The sequence below is a fragment of the Rhinopithecus bieti genome, unplaced genomic scaffold (assembly GCF_001698545.2).
Source record: "Rhinopithecus bieti isolate Rb0 unplaced genomic scaffold, ASM169854v2 scaffold_25360, whole genome shotgun sequence".
NCBI classification, from domain to species: domain Eukaryota; kingdom Metazoa; phylum Chordata; class Mammalia; order Primates; family Cercopithecidae; genus Rhinopithecus; species Rhinopithecus bieti.
In genome coordinates this window covers 25525-46317 of record NW_016811703.1, presented here as the reverse complement: position 1 = coordinate 46317, position 20793 = coordinate 25525, and the positions used below count along the sequence as shown (strand labels likewise).

Sequence of the window (20793 nt, the reverse complement as noted above, 5' to 3'; positions counted from 1 at the left end):
GACCAAAGAGTCAAGGACCAGCTTGTACAGAGTAAAGTACTGCTGTTTTGCAGAGGGAGCTAAGAAACAGCTCCTTGATTCATTGGCTCTACAATTAATTATTGAGTGATGCTCTGTGTTCTGCACTATCCTAGGCTCTATGACGTACAGATGAGACATAGGTATAGATATATAAAAACATCACATTTCCATCTCTGCCCTCCAGAAACTTATAATCTAGTTGGGAACATATATATAGTTGAGAGTTCATGACAGTATCCGGAAAAATGCTCTAGAGTGATAGAGATAATAAGTTTGCAGCGTATAGAAGTCCTGGGGCCGGGCACAGTGGCTCACACCTGTAATTCTAGCACTTTGAGAGGCCGAGGCGGGTGGATTGCCTGAGCTTAGGAGTTTGAGACCAGCCTGGGTAACACGGTGAAACCCCATCGCTACTAAAATACACACACACACACACACACACACACACACACACACACACACAAGCCATGTGTGCAGCATGCGCCTATGATCCCAGCTACTCAGGAGACTGAGGCAGGAGAATTGCTTGAACCCGGGAGGCAGAGGTTGCAGCAAGCAGAGATCGTGCCACTGCACTCCAGCCTGGTGACAGAGCAAGACTCCATCTCCCGCCCGCCAAAAAAAAAAGAAAAAAAAGTACTGAGACGGATGATTTTTATCTGTAGTTATCCATGAATCCTTTATGTAGGAGGAAGAAACTGTGCTAGACTTTGCAGACCAGAAGATTTTGGCAGGAGGAAGTGATAGGAGAGCATTGCAGGTGAGAGAGAATACACTGCTGGCTTTAGCAAAGACCTGAATAAGGTCCCGAGCAAGTCCCACTTGGGAAAAAGTGAGTAGATTTGTGTGGGTAGAGCTGAGAGTTTGAGGTACTGTAGTTGCAGGATATAAGACTGGAAAAGTGGACTGGACCAGGTCAGGGAGGCTTTTCATGACAGACTGAGGAGTGCAGGTGCTATCCAGTAGGCAGTAGAGGTCCCCTGAAGGGCTTTCAAGAAGGAGTGAATATTATCCAATGGGTTGTATAGAAAAATTAACCCTGCACTGGCATGAAATACAGATTCTAACCAACTTTTCTTGAATTCATAGAAGAAAAATCATGAATTGTAGCCAGCAAATCAGGAATGGCACGTGTGCTACATGGTCTACGCTGTTACCTTTTACTGTAGGAATGTGTTGTGCTCCAGCCAAGTGGACATTAACAGAGAAGGTTGTGTTGCCAACTCCCATCATTATGAATATATTAGAAGGGATAGATGTAGGGGGTGCAGAGACAGCAAGAGGAACAGACAGACCAGCTAGACTAGCTGAGATACTAGGGGATGGCAGTACAAACAGAAAGACAGAAAGGGGGCAAAGGTGCCAGCACTGCAACAACTTTGATCTTCTAGGCTGGCATTCCAATAGCACATTGCCATCTCAGTAGATTCTTTTGCTCCAACAAGAGTCCCTTCATCCATTTGTGATGAGTCCTGTTGGCAACCCTAGTGGCCATGGTACCTCTCTTTCACTGTGGCCTCCACTGGGGTAGATGCTGTTGTTGTGAAGGAGCATTCAAGTTTGTAATACTTTAGTCCTTTTGCTATACACGTCAAAATGAACTAAAGCAAGGAGGAGGATGTGTTGGGAATGCCTAAGTAGCTGGCACAATAAAAGGAACCTCTGCAAACCAAACCTCAGGAAAGTTACAACTTGGGATGAGACATGAGGATCTTTGCTTCCAGGCTGAGCCATCAGCAGTTCGGCTCCAACCTCTTGTCAATTTCCTGGGCCAGGGAGAATGACTGTCCGAGATTGGATCATGTACCCACCGCACTGCCACTGTCAGTGTGCCTGGCAGGCCCCAGTGACACTTGGAGTCTGAGAGAGGTGCAGTTCCCCAAAGAAACAGAGGATAAATAGAGGCTTTTTAAAAGTATTTTAGAGGCCGGGTGCGGTGGCTCAAGCCTGTAATCCCAGCACTTTGGGAGGCCGAGATGGGCGGCTCACAAGGTTAGGAGATCGAGACCATCCTGGCTAACACGGTGAAACCCCGTCTCAACTAAAAAATACAAAAAACTAGCCGGGCGAGGTGGCAGGCGCCTGTAGTCCCAGCTACTCCGGAGGCTGAGGCAGGAGAATGGCGTGAACCTGGGAGGCGGAGCTTGCAGTGAGCTGAGATCCTGCCACTGCACTCCAGCCTGGGCGACAGAGCGAGACTCTGTCTCAAAAATAAATAAATAAATAAATAAATAAATAAAAGTATTTTAATCTCTAAAGTGTCTGCAATTGCAAATAGTGGTCATATGTGCGTGGCCTCAGGCTTGGCAAGGGATCAGCTATTCCCCAGAATCTTAGATCTCCAAAATTATTTTTCACTACTACCTCTGATGGACCCTCTGCTCTTTCAAACTAATGTCTTTTTTGTTTTTTAAAAAGATACTGATATTGACTAGAAGCTTTTTCATTTTTTTAAGAAGACACTGATATTGACTAGAAGGTATTAACTAGGCAATACCTTCATGCCTGCATGCCTCTAGCTGCGTGGATTAAGCGTCTTTTCTCTTTCTCCCTTTCCTTTCCTTCCTTCTGTAGTGGTCAGCTCTTCAAACACATCAAGTGTCCCAAAGTGACTTGATTTATACGCCTTACTTATGTTAGAATTCTCAAGTTTGCTACTTTCCCTGAAAAGCAGGCTAAGAGGACCTGAAAAGCAGTGACTTGTCCACCTTTGGGGAACCCTGGAATTGATTCTTCTTGCAAGTGCAATTTAAATGACAAGAAACGAACATTTTCCTTTTTTTTTTTTTAATTTGAGATGGAGTTTCGCTCTTGTTGCCCAGGTTGGAGTGCAATAGAGTGATCTCGGCTCACTGCAACCTCCACCTTTCAGGTTCAAGCAATTCTCCTGCCTCAGCCTCCTGAGTAGCTAGGATTACAGGCATGCACCACCATGCCTGGCTAATTTTTGTATTTTTAGTAGAGACGGGTTTTCTCCATGTTGGTCAGGCCGATCTCGAACTACCAACCTCACGTGATCTGCCCACCTCGGCCTCCCAAAGTGCTGGGATTACAGGCGTGAGCCACCGTGCCTGGCTGAAACAAAGATTTTCAAATCTTGCCTTACACTTCTAGGCTGAGTTCCAAGGCGCAGTTCCCGACCTCTCAAGCATTCATTTGAAGATGTGTCAGCTTACACACACACAGGGCTCACTGAAAATTTCCCTTTTTAATACTTTCCTATTATTCTGGAAATGAATATAATATATTAAACTTCAAAACAATACAACTCTAGACTTTCTAGAGCAAGAATTTTTAACCTTTGGCATTATTTTGTTTTAGTTTCTTTCTTTTTTTTTTTTTTTGAGACGGAGTCTCGCTCTGTCGCTCAGGCTGGAGTGCAGTGGCCGGATCTCAGCTCACTGCAAGCTCTGCCTCCCGGGTTCCCGCCATTCTCCTGCCTCAGCCTCCCGAGTAGCTGGGACTACAGGCAACCGCCACCTCGCCCGGCTAGTTTTTTTGTATTTCTTTTTAGTAGAGACGGGGTTTCAGTAGACGGGGTTTTAGTAGAGACCGTGTTAGCCAGGATGGTCTCGATCTCCTGACCTCGTGATCCGCCTGTCTCAGCCTCCCAAAGTGCTGGGATTACAGGCTTGAGCCACCGCGCCCGGCCTATTCTTTATACATATTAAGTCATAGCTCTTAGCTCTTTGTCTGCTTTTCTTACTCCCTGTTTCTGGCTTTCTTTGCACTAACATATATGAACCACATGATAATCATTCAATACATATATTCATTACCCTGTTTCTTCTCCTTTTACTTCCCCTGGTTTCTTTCTTCTTTTCCTTGTCATTCTATCTTGATCCTTTTCTTGATTTTTATTTAAAAAACTTCATTGATACATATTTTTGTCTTCTTTGTGTCGTTTTTGTTCTGGGTTTGGTTTTTTTGGAGGGAACACTGATTCTTCTGTTAGTTGTGTGTGTTTCGGGAGATTCACCATCCAGATATCAATTAGGCCCCACGTCATTGTTGTCTTAGGTTCTAAGGCTTATAAATACTATAATATTTTTCAGGAAGATTTTATTCTCTGCAGAATAGAAAGCTCAGCAGATTTTTCCAATAACTGCACATATAAAGAGCCACATAAACAGTAGACTAAATATTACAGATGATCCACATGAGAGTAATAAATGAGGACACTCAAGTTTGTCCATACATTCTTCCTAAGGTACTGAAGTAACTGAGAATTGTCTTAATGAGTAACAGTAACAATGAAACAGCAAGGTAATTAGAGAATGAAAGTAAGTAGCAATAGCAACCACCTGCTGCTACAAGCGGAGGATCATGTAGCCTCCTTCCTGGACCTTTACACAATTTTATGTTCCCATCTATTTATTGAGATCAGTAATCCTCACATATTATTATAGTTGTGCTACTTGGAAGCTGTGGCTGGCACAATTCATCCTTAATTTCACTTTGAGTTATTGAGTAAAGCTATTCAATGTGTAATAAGATCACAAATATAAGGTAGGTAAAATGAATTTCCTCCCTCTCATCATACTAATGAGTCACTTATCTGCTGCCCTAACTGAAACAACTTCTTTATTGAGAGCAAATGGACTCTATTCTTCACTGGTTACTGGATAATCTGGCATTGGACGTTATCTCATTTAAGTCACTTATTTCTTCAGTTAGATTTCTTCTGAGCTAAAACTCTCAGCAGTTTCTGTATATACTATGACATCATCTTATTGGATGGGGCTACTGCTCTGACATTTCACCTGATCTTTGAACCCAGTGATCTCCAGTTTCTAGCTGCCCAGAAGGCGCTGACTGGATGGCATTCATCCCTCAGGGGAATGGCAGAACACGGATGAGAGAGAATACTCTGCTCAGTTTCAAGTTCTAACATGGTTTAAAATACATAACAAGGCAATTGCCTGAAAGCAAAAGGCAGTTTCAATTGAAATATACATGGACCAAAGTACATATATCATAAATGTACAAATAAATGAATGAATTTTTCATAACCTAAGCACCCTCATGTAACCAGAGCCCACATCAAGAAACAACATTACCAGCACCCCAGGACCACCTCCCAATCCCCAGCGCTCCCTGCCAGGTGCTACCCCAGGCAGCCTCTATCCCACTTCTAATGGCCCACATTTGTTTTATCTGTTTTTGCACTTTTTTTTTTTTTTTTTTTTTTTTTTTTGAGACGGAGTCTCTAGTCCGCCCAGCCTGGAGTGCAGTGGCGCGATCTCAGCTTGCTGCAAGCTACGCCTCCCGGGTTCACACCATTCTCCTGCCTCAGCCTCCTGAGTAGCTGGGATTACAGGCGCCTTCCACCATGCCTGGCTAATTTTTTGTATTTTTAGTAGACATGGGGTTTCACTGTGTTAGCCAAGATCGTCTCAATCTCCTGACCTCATGATCTGCCCGCCTCGACCTCCCAAAATGCTGGAATTACATGTTTTTGTACTTTATTTTATTTTATTTTCTCTGATCTATTAGCTCATGTTTTTGTACTTTCTATAAATGGAATCCTACAGTGTGTATTCTTTTGTGGACTTCCCTTTTAATATGGTATTTATGGAATTTTTATCGTTTGGATATTTGTCCCCTCCAAATCTCATGTTAAAATGTGACCCCCAATGTTGGAGGTGGGGACCATTGGGAGGTGTTTGGGTTATGGGGGTGGATCCCTCACGAATGGCTTGGTGTCCTCCTTGTGGTAATGAGTGAGTTAATGCTCTGTCGGTTCACATGAGAGCTGGTTGTTTAAAGGAGCCTGGCATCTCCTCCCCTCTCTCTTGCTCCTTCTCTGACCTTGTGACACACGTGCTCCTCAGTCACCTTCCACGATCAGTAACAGCTTCCTGAGGCCTCACCAGGATCCAAACACATGCTGGTGCCATGCTTGTACAGCCCGCAGAACCGTGAACCAAATAAACTGCTTGTCCTTATAAATTACCGAGCCTCGGGTATTCCTTTACAGCAATACAAAATGGACTAATATAGGGATTGATCCATATTGTTGCATATGGTTGAAAACTTTCATTCTTTTAACTCTGGTAGCATTTCATTCTATGAATATACCACAGTTTATTTGATCATTTCACTGATGATGGGCACATACGCAGTTTCCAGATTTGTGCTACTTTGAAGAGTGCTTCTTTGGATGTTCTAGCACATGTCTTTAGGTGAATATAGGTGTCTATATCTTTTGGATATATGTATATACCTTTAAGAGTGAGGTTGCTGGGCCATAGGATATGCATATGTTTAGCTTTAGTTGTAACTGCCAGGCAGTATTCCAAACAGATTGAAACAACTCACATTTCTTCCAGCAGTGTATTAGAACTCACCAATTCCATATTTCACCAATGCTTGATATTCCTTGTGTTTTTCATTTCAGCCATTTTTTTGTATAGGTGGTGGGATCCCATCGTGGGTTAAATTTGCAGTTCCCTGATACTAGTGAAGTTAAGCCCCTTTGTGTGTGTTTCCTGCCCATCTCCTGCCCATTGTGAAGTGTCTGGTAAAGTCTCTTGCCCATTTGTCGGTTGTGTTGCCTGTCTATTGCTTTTTTCTTTGTAAGGAGTTGTGTATATTCTGGCTACTACTCAACTGTCAGCGGTGTGTACTGTGAATACCTCTTCACACTCTGGGGGTTGAATTTTCCCTCTCTTCATGGTGTGTTCATTTTAATATAGTCTACTTTGTTTTTCCTTTTATGGTTAGCACTTTGTACGACCCTTTGTAAGAAATTTTAACTTACTCCAAGGTTGTGAAGACGTTCTCCATTTTCCTCTAAAAGCTTTATTGTTCTATATGATAACAAGAGGTTTTAATTCGTAAATGTATGTCAGTATTTGGAGACAGAACTGTTTTAAAGCCACGTGTGTTTTCCATTGAGCTAAAACATAGAGGACTCACTGTAGGGAAGAGTGTGGTACAGAAAGAAACTCAAGATAGAGGTAATGGAAGTTCCCGTCACAAACGAATGAGAAATCCTTTCTGATGACAGGGCTAAGTGCTTATAGCCTATCACCTCGGTCTCTGTGCTAACGTCTTAGGAGGAGCGGGTATAATAAGCACCATCTTGAGGACATTCAGTTATAGCACCTCCTCCCTCGGGACAAGGAGCCACTCTTGGGGGCAAAGCCTTCTCAGAGTTCACTAGATTTCTGTGGCTCAAGTAGAGTCTCATCTCCTTGATGAGACAATAGAAAAACCTTTTCCCTGGAAGCCTTTTCAGTTCCTCGGAATATTTTTACTATTTGCACCTGGGTGTGAATATGTTTGTAGCTTTCCAGTGATCATTAAGAAACTGGAAAACTTGGGAAAGCTTTTATTTTATTTGTCGACATATCAAATACTCAAAGTTGCCTTTGAAATTGTGGCTGTTGGATATATATGTCAGTGTCCACCTCTCTGTCCCTGTTTCTTTGCCCAGAAACATGACATTAAGAAAGATTGTTCAGAGGCTGAGTGCAGTGGCTCACGCCTGTAATCCTGGCACTTTGGGAGGCTAAGGTGGGTGGATCACAAGTTCAGGTATTCAAGACCAGCCTGACCAACATGGTAAAACCCCATCTATACAAAAATACAAAAATTAGCTGGACGTGGTGGCGTGTGCCTGTAATCCCAGCTACTCAGGAGGCTGAGGCAGAAGAATCTCTTGAACCTGGGAGGTGGAGGTTGCAGTGAGCCGAGATTGCGCCACTGCACTCCAGCCTGGGCGACAGAGCAAGACTCCGTCTCAAAAAAAAAAAATTGGGAAAGAAAAAGAAAGATTGTTCAGGGTAGGGGAAGATAGGAGGGTTGATTTACTGTGGGAAGGATATGTTCACTATCTTGAGTATCTTGATGGTTTCACAGATACATACACACATACACACACATGTGTAAAAACATCAAATTATATTCTTTAAATATATGCAGTTTGTTATATGTCAATTATACCTAAATAAAACTGTTAATATGATTTAAAAATGTAAAAGAAATACTGTTTAATTGGCTAGAGTTCCATCATTCATGTATTCACTAAACGTATTTAGAGCTATTATATTTAGGCCCAGTGCTAGATACTACGGGCTAACCAAAGATGTGTATGAAATCTTGTTTCTTCTTTAGAAGTTCAGAATCTAGTAGAAATATTTAAGCCATTATAATACTTTACAGCACCCAATATATTTCAAGTGCTATGGAATTATGATTGTGGAGATTATGTTTCTTTGAGAAGGTAGAGAAGACTGTAGGTAGAAGTTGCCACTTGGTTCACAATATTAAGTTCAAAAAAGTAGGATGCAAAACTGTATCCAGTTTTCTCTCAATTTTTTAATAATACATACCTATGAGAAAGAAAACTTTTAATCTTTATGAAGAAAAGGGGAACTTGTATGGTAACAAGTTGTCATCTAATAAAATTGATGTATACTTTTACTTTTCATGATCTAGATATTTTGCCGTTCATATGATGAACTGAGCTGTTTATTCCTTTTGGTGGATGGGGTTAGAATACCCATGATGTCTCTCCATCAAGAGTTCTGAGGGACCCAGGCTGATGTCTCCAGGACAAGGAACCTTTCCTTGCAGAGACAAGGGATAGGGAACTTGGCAAGCAACACACTGGGATCACATTTATGCCATAGCAAGTCACATAGGGTTTACCTGAATTCAAGTAGGTAGAAAAATGTTAGCCTAATCACATGCCCAGGGCAGGAAAAGTAAACATTCGTGACTTCTCAATAGAACCCTGTTGTCAGAAGCAGGAATTGCCAATGTCCTTCTCTTTGTTTTTCTAGCCTTGGGAAACATGCCAGGCCACTCACTCTCCTGTTAGTTTTCTGTCACTTTCTCTCCTCTCTTCCATCCTCCAAGGAATAAATGCTAGAAATAGGCAGAGTTTGTGGGGCAAGGGAAGGAATAAAGATGATTCAACGTCTGAGGTCTGCTCTTCTGTGCCTACATCAGCTTCCCCCGGCAAAGTTAGTTGTATCTTTGTCTACTCAGTTTCATTTGTGTTTTTGTCATCATATTTATGATTTCTTTTGATCATTAGCATTCAATTTTGGGGGTTTGATTTAAGGTTACATTGTAAGCTTTACAGGTTGCTTGAAAAGTAGCAATAAAGGTAAGATATTACAACATTGTGTGTCAGCATCACTGCACACTAGTTATTTAAAGTATAAAATAATCATTTCAAAATGTTAATAAAAAAAAGCAGTTTGCCTGCCTTTGGAAAGGTGTGGTTGTAGAAACAGAAATGAGTTCAAGAGAAGAATATTTTAGGGCTAGAACAGGGTATCCATTTGAGATTCAAAGTTAGGAAATGTGGTACCTCAGGGCGCAAGGGTGGTACTCTAAAATGAACAGGTTTCTTGCGAGTTGAGTGACCCTGAGACCCTGTCCAGAGCCTACACAGGGACTAGAACTAGAATATCGTCTACTAGACTTCCGCAGTCCTTCTGCCTTTCCCCCCGCCATGTTATGAAGCATCCCAAACTCTCATCTTGTTTTTTTGTTTCCTACAGCTACATTCATTTTGCAGAAAAATATTCTTTTGGTTCATCCATATGTGCATGGCTAAAAATGGACTCCCTAACACAGACTCCAAGTGATCACAACCAACCACTTGCGATCATTTGACTATTCAGGACTTTTAGTTCAAATTCTCAAGATTCGGTCAGTCTCACCCATGCACTGGTTCCCGGTAGGTCTGGTTTTCAACCTGGGTCCACTCAGTGAGGCGGGGATCCCTGGAAAGAGGAGGCACAGGCTCAGAAGCAGGTTCTCTTGGATCGACAGCAATGAGCAACTCTGATGTGCATCCTTCTGACTTTCTAGTTAAAATGTTTACCGTCTCATACTTTTAGTCATTTTATTTTATTTATTTATTTATTTATTTTTGAGACGGAGTCTCACTCTGTCGCCCAGGCTGGAGTACAGTGGCCGGATCTCAGCTCACTGCAAGCTCCGCCTCCCGGGTTTACGCCATTCTCCTGCCTCAGCCTCCCGAGTAGCTGGGACTACAGGTACCAGCCACCTCGCCCGGCTAGTTTTTTGTATTTTTTAGTAGAGACGGGGTTTCACCGTGTTAGCCAGGATGGTCTCAATCTCCTGACCTTGTGATCCGCCCGTCTCGGCCTCCCAAAGTGCTGGGATTACAGGCTTGAGCCACCGCGCCCGGCCTTTTAGTCATTTTATAAACCATCTTAGAAGTTATGATTTGTAGATAACATACTTCACTAAAACTACATGAATGAAAAAGGATGCTCAGGAAAATGCTTCCTTTGTTTGGGGACGTTCTTAAATTGCAAAACATTAAATTAGCATTTCCAAAGTGTCTTCCGCATAATATTATTTCCTAAAAAGACAGGAGGTGTTTAAAGACAGAAAGAGTATATTAGACCCAGTAATTCTGAGAAAAGATTTTTCAAAACTTGTAGTATGCTGGGGTGCATTTTGAATCTCAAAGGAGGGACACAATGTGAGGCTTTAAATACTGACATTTTATGTGGATTATTTTATGGGTCTGCAGTTTGACAGCACACAGATTAGGAATCCTGGCTAATCCAAACCCTTTATCCCTCGCTTCATCTGGAATCCTGTGCTCCTGTTTTAGTACTAGTCTTATTAGCTTAGTCACACTTTCAAACTCAAGGAATTTGTTTATATACATAAAATTCATGTGGAAAATATTGTAGGAAATTTAAATCCACGGCGTTTAAAATTTAAATCTGCAGTGTTTATAAAGTTAACTGGAAAACATAGATTCATATCGCTTATACACTTAAAAATAACTCTCTTTTAGGTTACCTGAAAACTCAGGGCAAGATCTCAGGGGGTGCTGTTCAGATACTACAAATTCTGAGCTTGAAATTGGAGTCATTTTTTAAACTGCATAGTGCAAGGAATCCAGTTTATGTTGGTTACCACTTAACATTTGCAAGTGCAGTAAAGAAAAACTTACTTGTTCTCTAAATTGTATTGCTTGATTGATTCCTTGAGGAAGGGGAAATGTAAATAGACTAAAATCTACTGAGATTTTGATTTAAATGAAAAGCACATAGTGTTTCTGTTTTTCTCTTGTGTGGGCAGTTCTAGCCAGCCATATGTTTACTTTGTAAATTTCAGTTGAAGGTGCAACATAAGCTGTTTCAATTTGGGTGGAAGTTTTGTCAGACCTCACAAATTGGATTTATACTCAGGAGTTTGCTAGAATTTTTTGCAGGGGCTGTGGGTTGGTTCATACTGATTAAAGACAACCTATTACATTTTAAGAGTAAATCCTGAATAGCTCTTCCTTGAAACGGAAGAAATGATGGAATTATATTATCATCATTTGGTGATACTTGTAGTAATAATTGGGGCAAGAATCATTGGTAGATGCTAAAACTGGCGGGTGAGCAAATAAGAAACAGTATTTGCATAGTCTGAAACAGTATTTGCATAGTCTGAAAGTCTCTCTCCATACAGGGAAGTAACTTGGCAGTAACTTCCCAGGACAGGGGTAGAGGTGTGGGGACAGAGGCTGTCCAGGGACAGTACCTTCTCTCTAGTTACACTCCCATCTGCCAGTTTGCAGGTGTCGGGTCCCCTCCCTTCCCCAGCTCCTCAGAGTGATCACTCCGTCTGCTAACAAAGCCAGTACTACCCTCTGTACTCAGAGCTAGATTCCATTCTCGTTATGTGTGTTTATTTGATCATTTGCTGCGGGTCTGCTGTGTCCTAAGTGCTGGGAACTCAGTATTAAATAGGACAAGTCCTTGTTCTCCAGAGTCTTCCCGCGGACTCTGCCAGAGAAAAATATCTTATCTGAATTCAACGATTACAGGACTCTGTGATCCCTGTAGAGGTATGCATGGGATGCAATAGCTGATAGCCATCAGTAGGGCCAAATGGGTTATTAAATGATTGGAAATACTTTCCTACTGATTGGTAAAAGCCACAACCTGAGCCCCTGGCCACTTCCCTGGGATAGCCCTCACTCACTCACACGCCAAAATAGAATAGAATCATGACAGAGTAAAGCCCAAAACGGGACCTGCTCTCATGCTTTTCTTACTCTTTCCCTGTTGCCCTTATCCTGCCTGGAAGGTCAGGAAAGCCTTCCTGGAGGAAGTGATGCCTTTTCCAAGAATGACTAGAATTTAGCCAGGTAAAGCATAGCATCTGTTCAGGCCCCTGGATGAGAAGGAATGTGTCACCGCTGAGAAACAACGGGTCATTGGGTATTATGGCTAATGCTGAGGAAAGATGGTGAGAAATGACCCTTAAGAAGTCTGATGAGGCTAGATCAGAAAGAGCCTTATGTGCTCACCTAGGCCAGCTGAATCCAATGGGACAAGCTATAAAATGCCTCTGAAGAAGTTGCAGGTAAGAATTGAGGGGAGTGGTGTGGAGTAAGACGGCCAAATGGAAGGCTCCACTGATAGTGTGTCCTCTCTCCGCCACCCTCCCGACAAGGACCAAAGTTAACACCTATCTACACACAAAAAAGCACCTACATGAGAACCAAAAATCAGGAGAGCACTCACAGTGCCTGGTTTTGACTTCATATCACTAAAGGAAGCACTGAAGAGGGTGAGAAAGACGGTCTTGAATTGCCCATGCCATCCCTCCTCCAACCCCCTGGCAGCAGCCATGTGGCATGGAGAGAGAATCTGTGCTTAGCGGAGGGAGAGCACTGCATTTGTCCAACACTGTATCCAACTCAGTGCTGCCCTGTCACAGTAGAAGGCAAAACCATGGGGCTGAACTCAGCTGACACCTGCTCACAGAGGGAGCATTGAAACCAGCCCTAGCCAGAGGGGAATTGCAGATCCCAGCAGTCTGAACTTGAGTTTCTGCAGGCCTCACCACTGTAGGCTAAAGGACTCTGGGGTACTAAATAAACTTGAAAGGCAGTCTAGGCCAGAGCTCGTAGGTGAGTCCTCCTGCTGAACTGGCCTCAGAGCCAGTGGACTAGGTGGGGAGGAGGGAACGCCACCTATGGAGACACCAGCAAGGGCTGCTAAGAGAGTGCTTGCACCAACCCCTCCCCTACCCAGGCTGCACAGCTCCTGGCTCCAAAAGAGAGCCCTTCCTTCTGCTCGAGGAGAGGAGAGGGAAGTGTAAAGAGGAGTTTGCCTGGCATCTTGGATACCAGCTCAGCTACGGTAGGATAGGGCCCAGCCAGAGTCCTGAGGCCCTCTTTCCAGGCTCTACCTCCCAGATGACATTTCTAGACACTCCCTGGGCCAGAAGGCAACCTGCTGCCTTGAAGGGAAGGAGCTAGTCCTGGCAGGGCCCATCACCTTCTGACTAAAGAGCCCTTGGGCCCTGCATAACTAGCAATGATACCCAAGTAGTACTCTGTGGACCTGGGTGAGACTGAGTCTTGCTGGCTCCAGATGAGGACTCAGCACATTCCCAGCTGTGGTGGCTGTGGGGCAAGACTCCTGCTTAAGAAAAGTGGAGGGACAAGGGAAGGGGACTTTGCCTTGCACCTTAGGTACCAGCTTGGCCACAGTGGGGAAGGGGTCTTTGGAAAGGGGAGGGAAGAGTGGGAAAGGCTGCATCTCGTGGCTTGAGTGCCAGCTCAGCCACAGTACAATAGAACACCAAGTAGACTTCTAAGGTTTTTGACTCCAGTCCCTGGCTCCCAGACAGCACCTCTAGACCTGCTCATGGCTTGGGAAACTGGCCACAGAGGTTACAGTGAGCTGAGATTGCGCCACTGCACTCCAGCCTGGGTGATAGAGCGAGACTCCATCTCAATAAAATAAAATAGAATAAAATAAAAAACAAAAAGGACAAAATATCTGAATAGACAATTTCGCAAAAGAAGACATAAAAAATGGCAAACAGGTATATGAAAGAGTGCTGAACGTCATTGATCATCAGAGAAATGCCAGTCAAAACTACAATGAGACATCATCTCACCCCAATTAAAATGGGCTTTCTCTGAAAGTCAGGCAATAAAAAATGCTGGTGAGGATGTGGAGAAAAGGGAACCCTTATTCACTATTAGTGGGAATGTAAATTAGTACAACCACTATGGAGAACAGTTTTGAGATTCTACAAAAAAACGAAAATAGAGCTACTTACGATCCAGCAATCCCACTCCTAGGTATATAACCAAAAGAAAGGAAACCAATATATCCAAGAGACACCCACGCTCCCATGTTTTATTACATCACTATTCACAAGCCAAGATTTGGAAGCAAACTAACTGTCCCTCAACAGATGAATGGATAAAGAAAATGTGGTGCTTATACACAATGGAGTTCTCAGCTTTAAAAAAAAAAAAATGAAATCCGGGCGAGGCGCGGTGGCTCACGCCTGTAATCCCAGCACTTTGGGAGGCCGAGGCGGGTGGATCACGACGTCAGGAGATCGAGACCAACCTGGCTAACACGGTGAAATCCCTTCTCTACTAAAAATACACAAAATTAGCCACGCATGGTGACATGCGACTGTAGTCCCAGCTACTCAGGAGGCTGAGGCAGGAGAATGGTGTGAACCCGGGAGGTGGAGGTTGCAGTGAGCCGAGATCATGCCCCTGCACTCCAGCCTGGGTGACAGAGCGAGACTCCATTCAAAAAAAAAAAAAAAAAAAAAATCCTGTCATTTGCAATAATATGGATGGAACTGGAGGTCATTATGTTAGCTGAAATCAGTCAGGCACAGAAAGACAGACTTCATAAGTTCTCACTTATTTATGAGAGCTAGAAATTAAAATAATTGAACTCATGGATATAGACAGTAGAAGGATGGTTAGGAGAGGCTGCGAAGGGTAGTGGGGAGTGGGAGAGAAGTGGAGACGGTTAATGGGTACAAAAAATAGAGTAAGACCTAGTATTTGCTAGCACAACAGGGTGACTATAGTAAAAAACATAATTTATTTGTACATTTTGGATTGTTTGTAACACAAAGGATAAATGCTCAAGGTGATGGACACCCCATTCTCCCTGATGTGATTATTGAGCCTTGTATCCCTATATCAAAACATCTCATGCACTCCGTAAATATATACACCTACTATGTACCCACAAAAATTAAAAATAAATACATGAGCAGCAACAAAATCAGTCCTATATTTTACAAAAATAATTATGACGTAATTGAAATTGGGAAAAGCAATTGAAGGGCAATAGAACTGTTTGCCAGCTGTTGAAGTAATTCAGTAAAGAAATGGGCACCTATACTAAAATAAAAGCAGTAGTGATATAGAGACATGACTGGAACCCAAACACTAAAAAGGTAGAATTAATAGGGCTTCGTTATTGGGCTGAAATGGTGAGCTACCTGTTATGAAATTTTGAAATCTATTTAGCATCAGATACAATGGTCTTATCCAAAGTAAACCGTTTAGTAAGAATTTTGGTTATGCTTCTAAAATTAGGAATTCATCTTGGCTGGGCGCAGTGGCTCACGCCCATAATCCCAGCACTTTGGGAGGCCGAGGCGGGCAGATCACGAGGTCAAGATCAAGACCATCCTGGCTAACACGGTGAAACCCCGTCTCTACTAAAAATACAAAAAGTTATCCGGGTGTGTTGGCGGGCACCTGTAGTCCCAGCTACTCAGGAGGCTGAGGCAGGAGAATGACTTGAACCCGGGAGGCGGAACTTTCAGTGAGCAGAGATTGAGCCACTGCACTCCAACCTGGGCGACAGAGCAAGACTCCACCTCAAAAAAAAAAAAAAATTCATCTTCTTCAGGAACTTATTATATAATAATTAACTCATTTTCAAACCATTGTTTTCCTTAATATAGCAGGTAAAAACCGTGCATTTGCTAGTCTTTTGGCAACGATGGTTACCGTGAAGGCATTGTACTTTGCAGCTTATAAGAAAGTGTGTGAACAGCACGACTTTTGCAGTTGTAGGTTCCCAAGTTTGGGAAATATGCATCCTCCTTCAGTCACCTATGGCGCATAGGCTGACCTGCATGCCTTGGCTTGGTCCTGTTTTCCCCAGGATGGATCATGAAGCCGCCCAGCTGGAGAAGCAGCATGTGCACAACGTGTACGAGAGCACAGCCCCTTACTTCAGCGACCTGCAGAGCAAAGCCTGGCCTCGTGTCCGCCAGTTCCTCCAAGAACAGAAGCCAGGCAGCATCGTTGCAGACATAGGTAACCCACCGTTGGGCCATGCAGCATGAAATATCTTCCATTGAGCCTTTGCTTTTCAGATTCATTTTTTAGTTTTGTTCTAATAAGAATCTTGAAATTGTACCCTTGGCATGCCAGTACCTAGAATATTCATTTTACAGCAGAAACTCAGACAGTCAAGTCAGCAGCAAGTAAAAAACTTTCTCAAACTTTTTTTTTTTTTTTTTTTTTTTGAGATGGAGTTTCACTCTTGTCAGCCAGACTGGAGTGCAGTGGTGCAGTCTCAGCTTGCTGCAAACTGCACCTCCTGGGTTCAACTGATTGTCCTGCCTCAGCCTCCCAAATAGCTGTGATTACAGGTACCCACCACCATGCCCAGCTATTTTTTGTATTTTTAGTAGAAACGGGGTTTTGCCATGTTGGCCAGGCTGGTCTCGAACTCCTGACCTCAGGTGATCAATCTGTCTTGGCCTCCCAAAGTGCTGGGATTACAGGCATGAGCCACCATGTCTGGCCTCAAACTTTACATTTAGACAGTGACTTTTCAGGGCCTTTGTGTACATCCTCCACCAAAACAGACCTAACATTGATTGAATAAATTAGGATGGAAATGATGGCTTGTGAAACTGACCGTTGTAAATTTAAAGACATTCACATTTGCCAAATGTGTTCTCTGCTGGTGGCTCACTTTGAGTGGTTCACATGCCTTCTGTAGAATTGTGGGATTATGCAAGAGGTCCAGTAATGTCTTATGAATCTCATGGGTCCTTTCCCTTAATTATTCTATAGGTGTTTCATTACAGAAACATATCTTTAATTAGACAGTATTTTCATAATAGCTTATTTGTCTGGAGGACATTGGTTCAGCATCCTCCTAAATCAAGAACTGGTAAACCACAGCTTAGTAGATCTAGGACTAAGACTTAAGTTGTGGTTGGAATCTCACGCAAGGCCTGCCCACCTAAAACTGCATTCTAGCAATTGCATGCTGACTACACCCATGAGTCGTAAGTCTGTAGTTGCAAAGTCTGTCTAGTTTGATATTCACTCTAAACACTGGTAAGAGAAACAGACATACCGGAACTTGTGACTTGCTGAAGATGGTATGAGTAATGTGGAATCTGGGGAAGGGGTGCATGTCACATGGAAATTGGGAGTCTTTGAAAAATATCTCTACCATGTAATTTAAAAAAATAATAAATCTAGTTTCAGAACGTGCAGTGAGTTTGGATCTATTGCCACCTATTAATGTAAGTAAGCCACGTACCAGGATCTTAAAATCAGTGGGGACAAGGAATTATTAGGTAAATGGCTTTGGGATAACGACATATACAATCAGAGAGTTACTTTCTCATACCTTACATCAAAATAAATTCCAAATGAAGCAAAGATATAAGCATAAGGAAATGAGCTCATTAAAGGACTAGATGACAACTAGATTGTTATTTAAAATATTCTCAGAGGCAAAATGCCTATGTATGATACACATACAAAAAGAAATCATAAAAGAATATACAGTTCATTGCCATTATTCACAGTACTTACATTTCATATATGTATCATAAACATTGAATTGGCAAATACTGAATCATTACTCATAGGGGAAATATTGGATTAGACTCCTGTAAACTTCCGGTCACAACATATTTGTCAATTTACCAATGTATAAGCTTGTTGCATTTGTGCTTCTGTTTAAAGACACCTTGATTACTATGTATTATTATTTCATAAACATTGGGCTCATGGCCAACACACTATAACTCTTTCCTGAACAAAGCTTATCTAACACATATATTTTGTCCATCAGAGACATCCCAGCCTTCTTATGTTCAGGAACACTAGACGGTATTTCAGCCCCAGGCTTAGGCTCTTTGAAACAGCAAAATCACCGGTAAAAACTGTACAAATGGAGAAATCGTGGCCCTAAATAGATTATGGAAAGGACACACGACTACAGTATGGGAGCTGAAAAAAGGAGGCTGGGTATGTGGGTCTCAGGTGACTCAAATATTTTGCTGCACTGTGAGTATATAAGTCTGATAATGACCATGCAATGCTGTAGTATTGACATTGGGGTAACAAATAAATTTCAGCAGGTAGATTAACTGCAAATATGGAAGCTGTAATTGATGAGGATTAACTGTATTGACGGATAACTTTGACCCTATAAAAATGGAAAAGTTCCACAAGACAAAAATCTAGACAGACATACAATTCTAGTCAAAAGACCAAAATCAAACTAAGTAAAAACATCTGCAACATATGTCATAGAAATCTAGATAATTTCTTTTTTCTTTTTTGAGACGGAATCTCGCTCTGTCGCCCAGGCTGGAGTGCAGTGGTCGGATCTCTGCTCACTGCAAGCTCCGCCTCCCGGGTTCACGCCATTCTCCTGCCTCAGGCTCCGGGTAGCTGGGACTACAGGCGCCGCCACCGCGCCGGGCTAAGTTTTTGTATTTTTGGTAGAGACGGGATTTCACCGTGTTAGCCTGGATGGTCTCGATCTCCTGACCTCGTGATCCGCCCGCCTCCGCCTCCCAAAGTGCTGGGATTACAGGCGTGAGCCACCGCGCCCGGCTGACAATTTTTTTAATCTACTAAGCATTCTTCAATGTCACTGTAAAAAAAAGATCAGCATCCTGTCATTTGCGACAACACGGAGGAACCTGGAAGATATTATGCTATGTGAAATAAGCCAGGCACAGAAAGACAAATACGCAGTGATCTCACTTATATGTGGGATCTAAAACAGTGGGACTCATAGAAGGAGAGGTTAAAATGGTGGTTACCTGGGCTGGGGTGTCAAAGCAGGTGTGGTAGGTGTAGGAAATGGCAAGATGTTGGTTAAAATGTTCAGAGTATCAAACAGAAGGAATAAGTTCAAAAGAAAAAAAAGGAAAAATACCAACAAGTCACAAGAAAAATAGTTAAAGGATGTGAACAAGTGGTTCAAAATGTGTAAAAGTATTTTAATAGGTAACCCACCGATGTGGTTCAGCAACAAAGCACAAAAGAATGCATAGTGTAAAGTCTTCTCCCATCCCAGTCACCGGCACCAAGCAACCCACACCAGAGGCCTCTGATGCTATTAGCTTCTTGTATGATCTTTTTGAGATGTTTTATGTAAATATAAGCGTATTTGTGCCTGTGAGTGTGTGATGGGTAGTTTCCCTTTTTTTGGTTACATTAATGGTAGTATACTATTAATTATACTCCTAGCTTTTTTTATACTTTTAATATATTGAGGAAATCATTCCATATTTTTTGTATAGAGCTACCCAGTATTAAAAGCTGCCTACGATTCTGTGCTAATCGTGCCATATTAACATTTAATATATGTTGTTTGCTGTATTTTGCCACTACAAATTACACTACAAATAGGACGGGCGCGGTATCTCACACCTGTAATCCTAGCACTTTGGGAGGCGAGGCGAGCAGATCACTCAGCTCAGGACTTTGAGACCAACCTGGACAACATAGTGAAACTCCATCTCTACAAAAAATACAACAACAGTAAAAAAAAAAAATTGGCTGGGCGTGGTGGCACATGCCTGTAGTCTCAGCTACTTGGGAGGCTGAGGTAGGAGGACCGCTTGAGTCTGGGAGGCAGAGGTTGCAGCGTCCTGATGTATTTCAGAAGCAGCAAGCTAATCACCCTTGAATAGTGATAGATATTTTTTCAGGTAGAAAAATTGTATAGGTAATGTCAATAGGTACAAATATAGGCTCTAATGGTTTCTTTTAGTATTTCTGGAAAGGAATTAGATTATATATCTGTGATAGAATATAATATAAAGTATTAGATTGTAGGCTTTGTTTCAAGGTGGTTATTCATTCATGTTACTACCTTCTTCAACTGTAACATCAGTAAGACCTCAATGATCTAAACCTTTGGGCTTTGTGAATCCTGAATGATTTAGGTCTCTGCCACTGGAAAGTGAATATCAAAAATTGTCTATTTAAGAAAAAAAAAGTAGTTTTTATAATCTGAGTTGTATACTGGGCCCATAGAGATCATTTTAAATGTAGCAATGAATAGAGATTGGATAAAACAATGTTAAAATGCTTTTCTAATTCAAGTTCAAATTTTTAAAAGTTGAAGGCATGTTTTAGTGTATAAATAATTGAAAAGTTGTTGACAGTTGTTTGTTTTGCAGTCAGCAAGTGGTAAGAATCTTTGGAGAGACAACAGGAGAATAAAGGCCGTCACATGCGTGTATATACAATGAAATATGGATGTGAGCTTAGAGGCTGCACACGGTCTCTGGGATACTAGAACTACCTTTCTTGCCATGGACCAGCTGACGTGCCTTGGTTGCACTAGTGTACTGAGCCCTGTGGACATTACCTCATTAAATATTCAATAAATGTTATTTTTTTCCTATGGCCTTTCTCTCTTCTATATGAGAATATGTAAGTATTCACTGAAGACTTTTCTTTTACTTTTGTGAATACCTTCACACCATGTTGTATTCTGTCTTAGTTAGTTAAAAAAAAAAAAGAAAAAAAAAAAGTTGGCCGGGCACGGTGGCTCATGCCTGTAATCCCAGCACTTTGGGAGGCCGAGGCAGGCGAATCTCCTGATGTCAGGAGTTCAAGACCAACCTAACCAACGTGGAGAAACTCGTCTCTATGAAAAATACAAAATTAGCAAGGCATAGTGGCACACGCCTATGATCCCACCT

General features: G+C 42.2%; 1 protein-coding gene across 7 annotated transcripts in view; it reads left to right on the top strand.

The window, feature by feature from the left end:
- TRMT9B (tRNA methyltransferase 9B (putative)) overlaps window positions 1-20793 on the top strand; it is a 76417-nt gene that overhangs the window by 44356 nt on the left and 11268 nt on the right. For 5 of the 7 annotated variants that reach the window (XM_017894694.1, XM_017894691.1, XM_017894692.1 and 2 more), the window contains one exon: window positions 15975-16129. In XM_017894694.1, the coding sequence (XP_017750183.1) occupies window positions 15976-16129 (154 nt within the window). In that variant the 5' untranslated portion in view covers window position 15975. Of the gene's footprint in view, window positions 1-15974; window positions 16130-18639; window positions 20522-20793 lie in introns of those variants that run through there. The other 2 variants (XM_017894695.1, XM_017894696.1) reach the window with 2 other exon arrangements.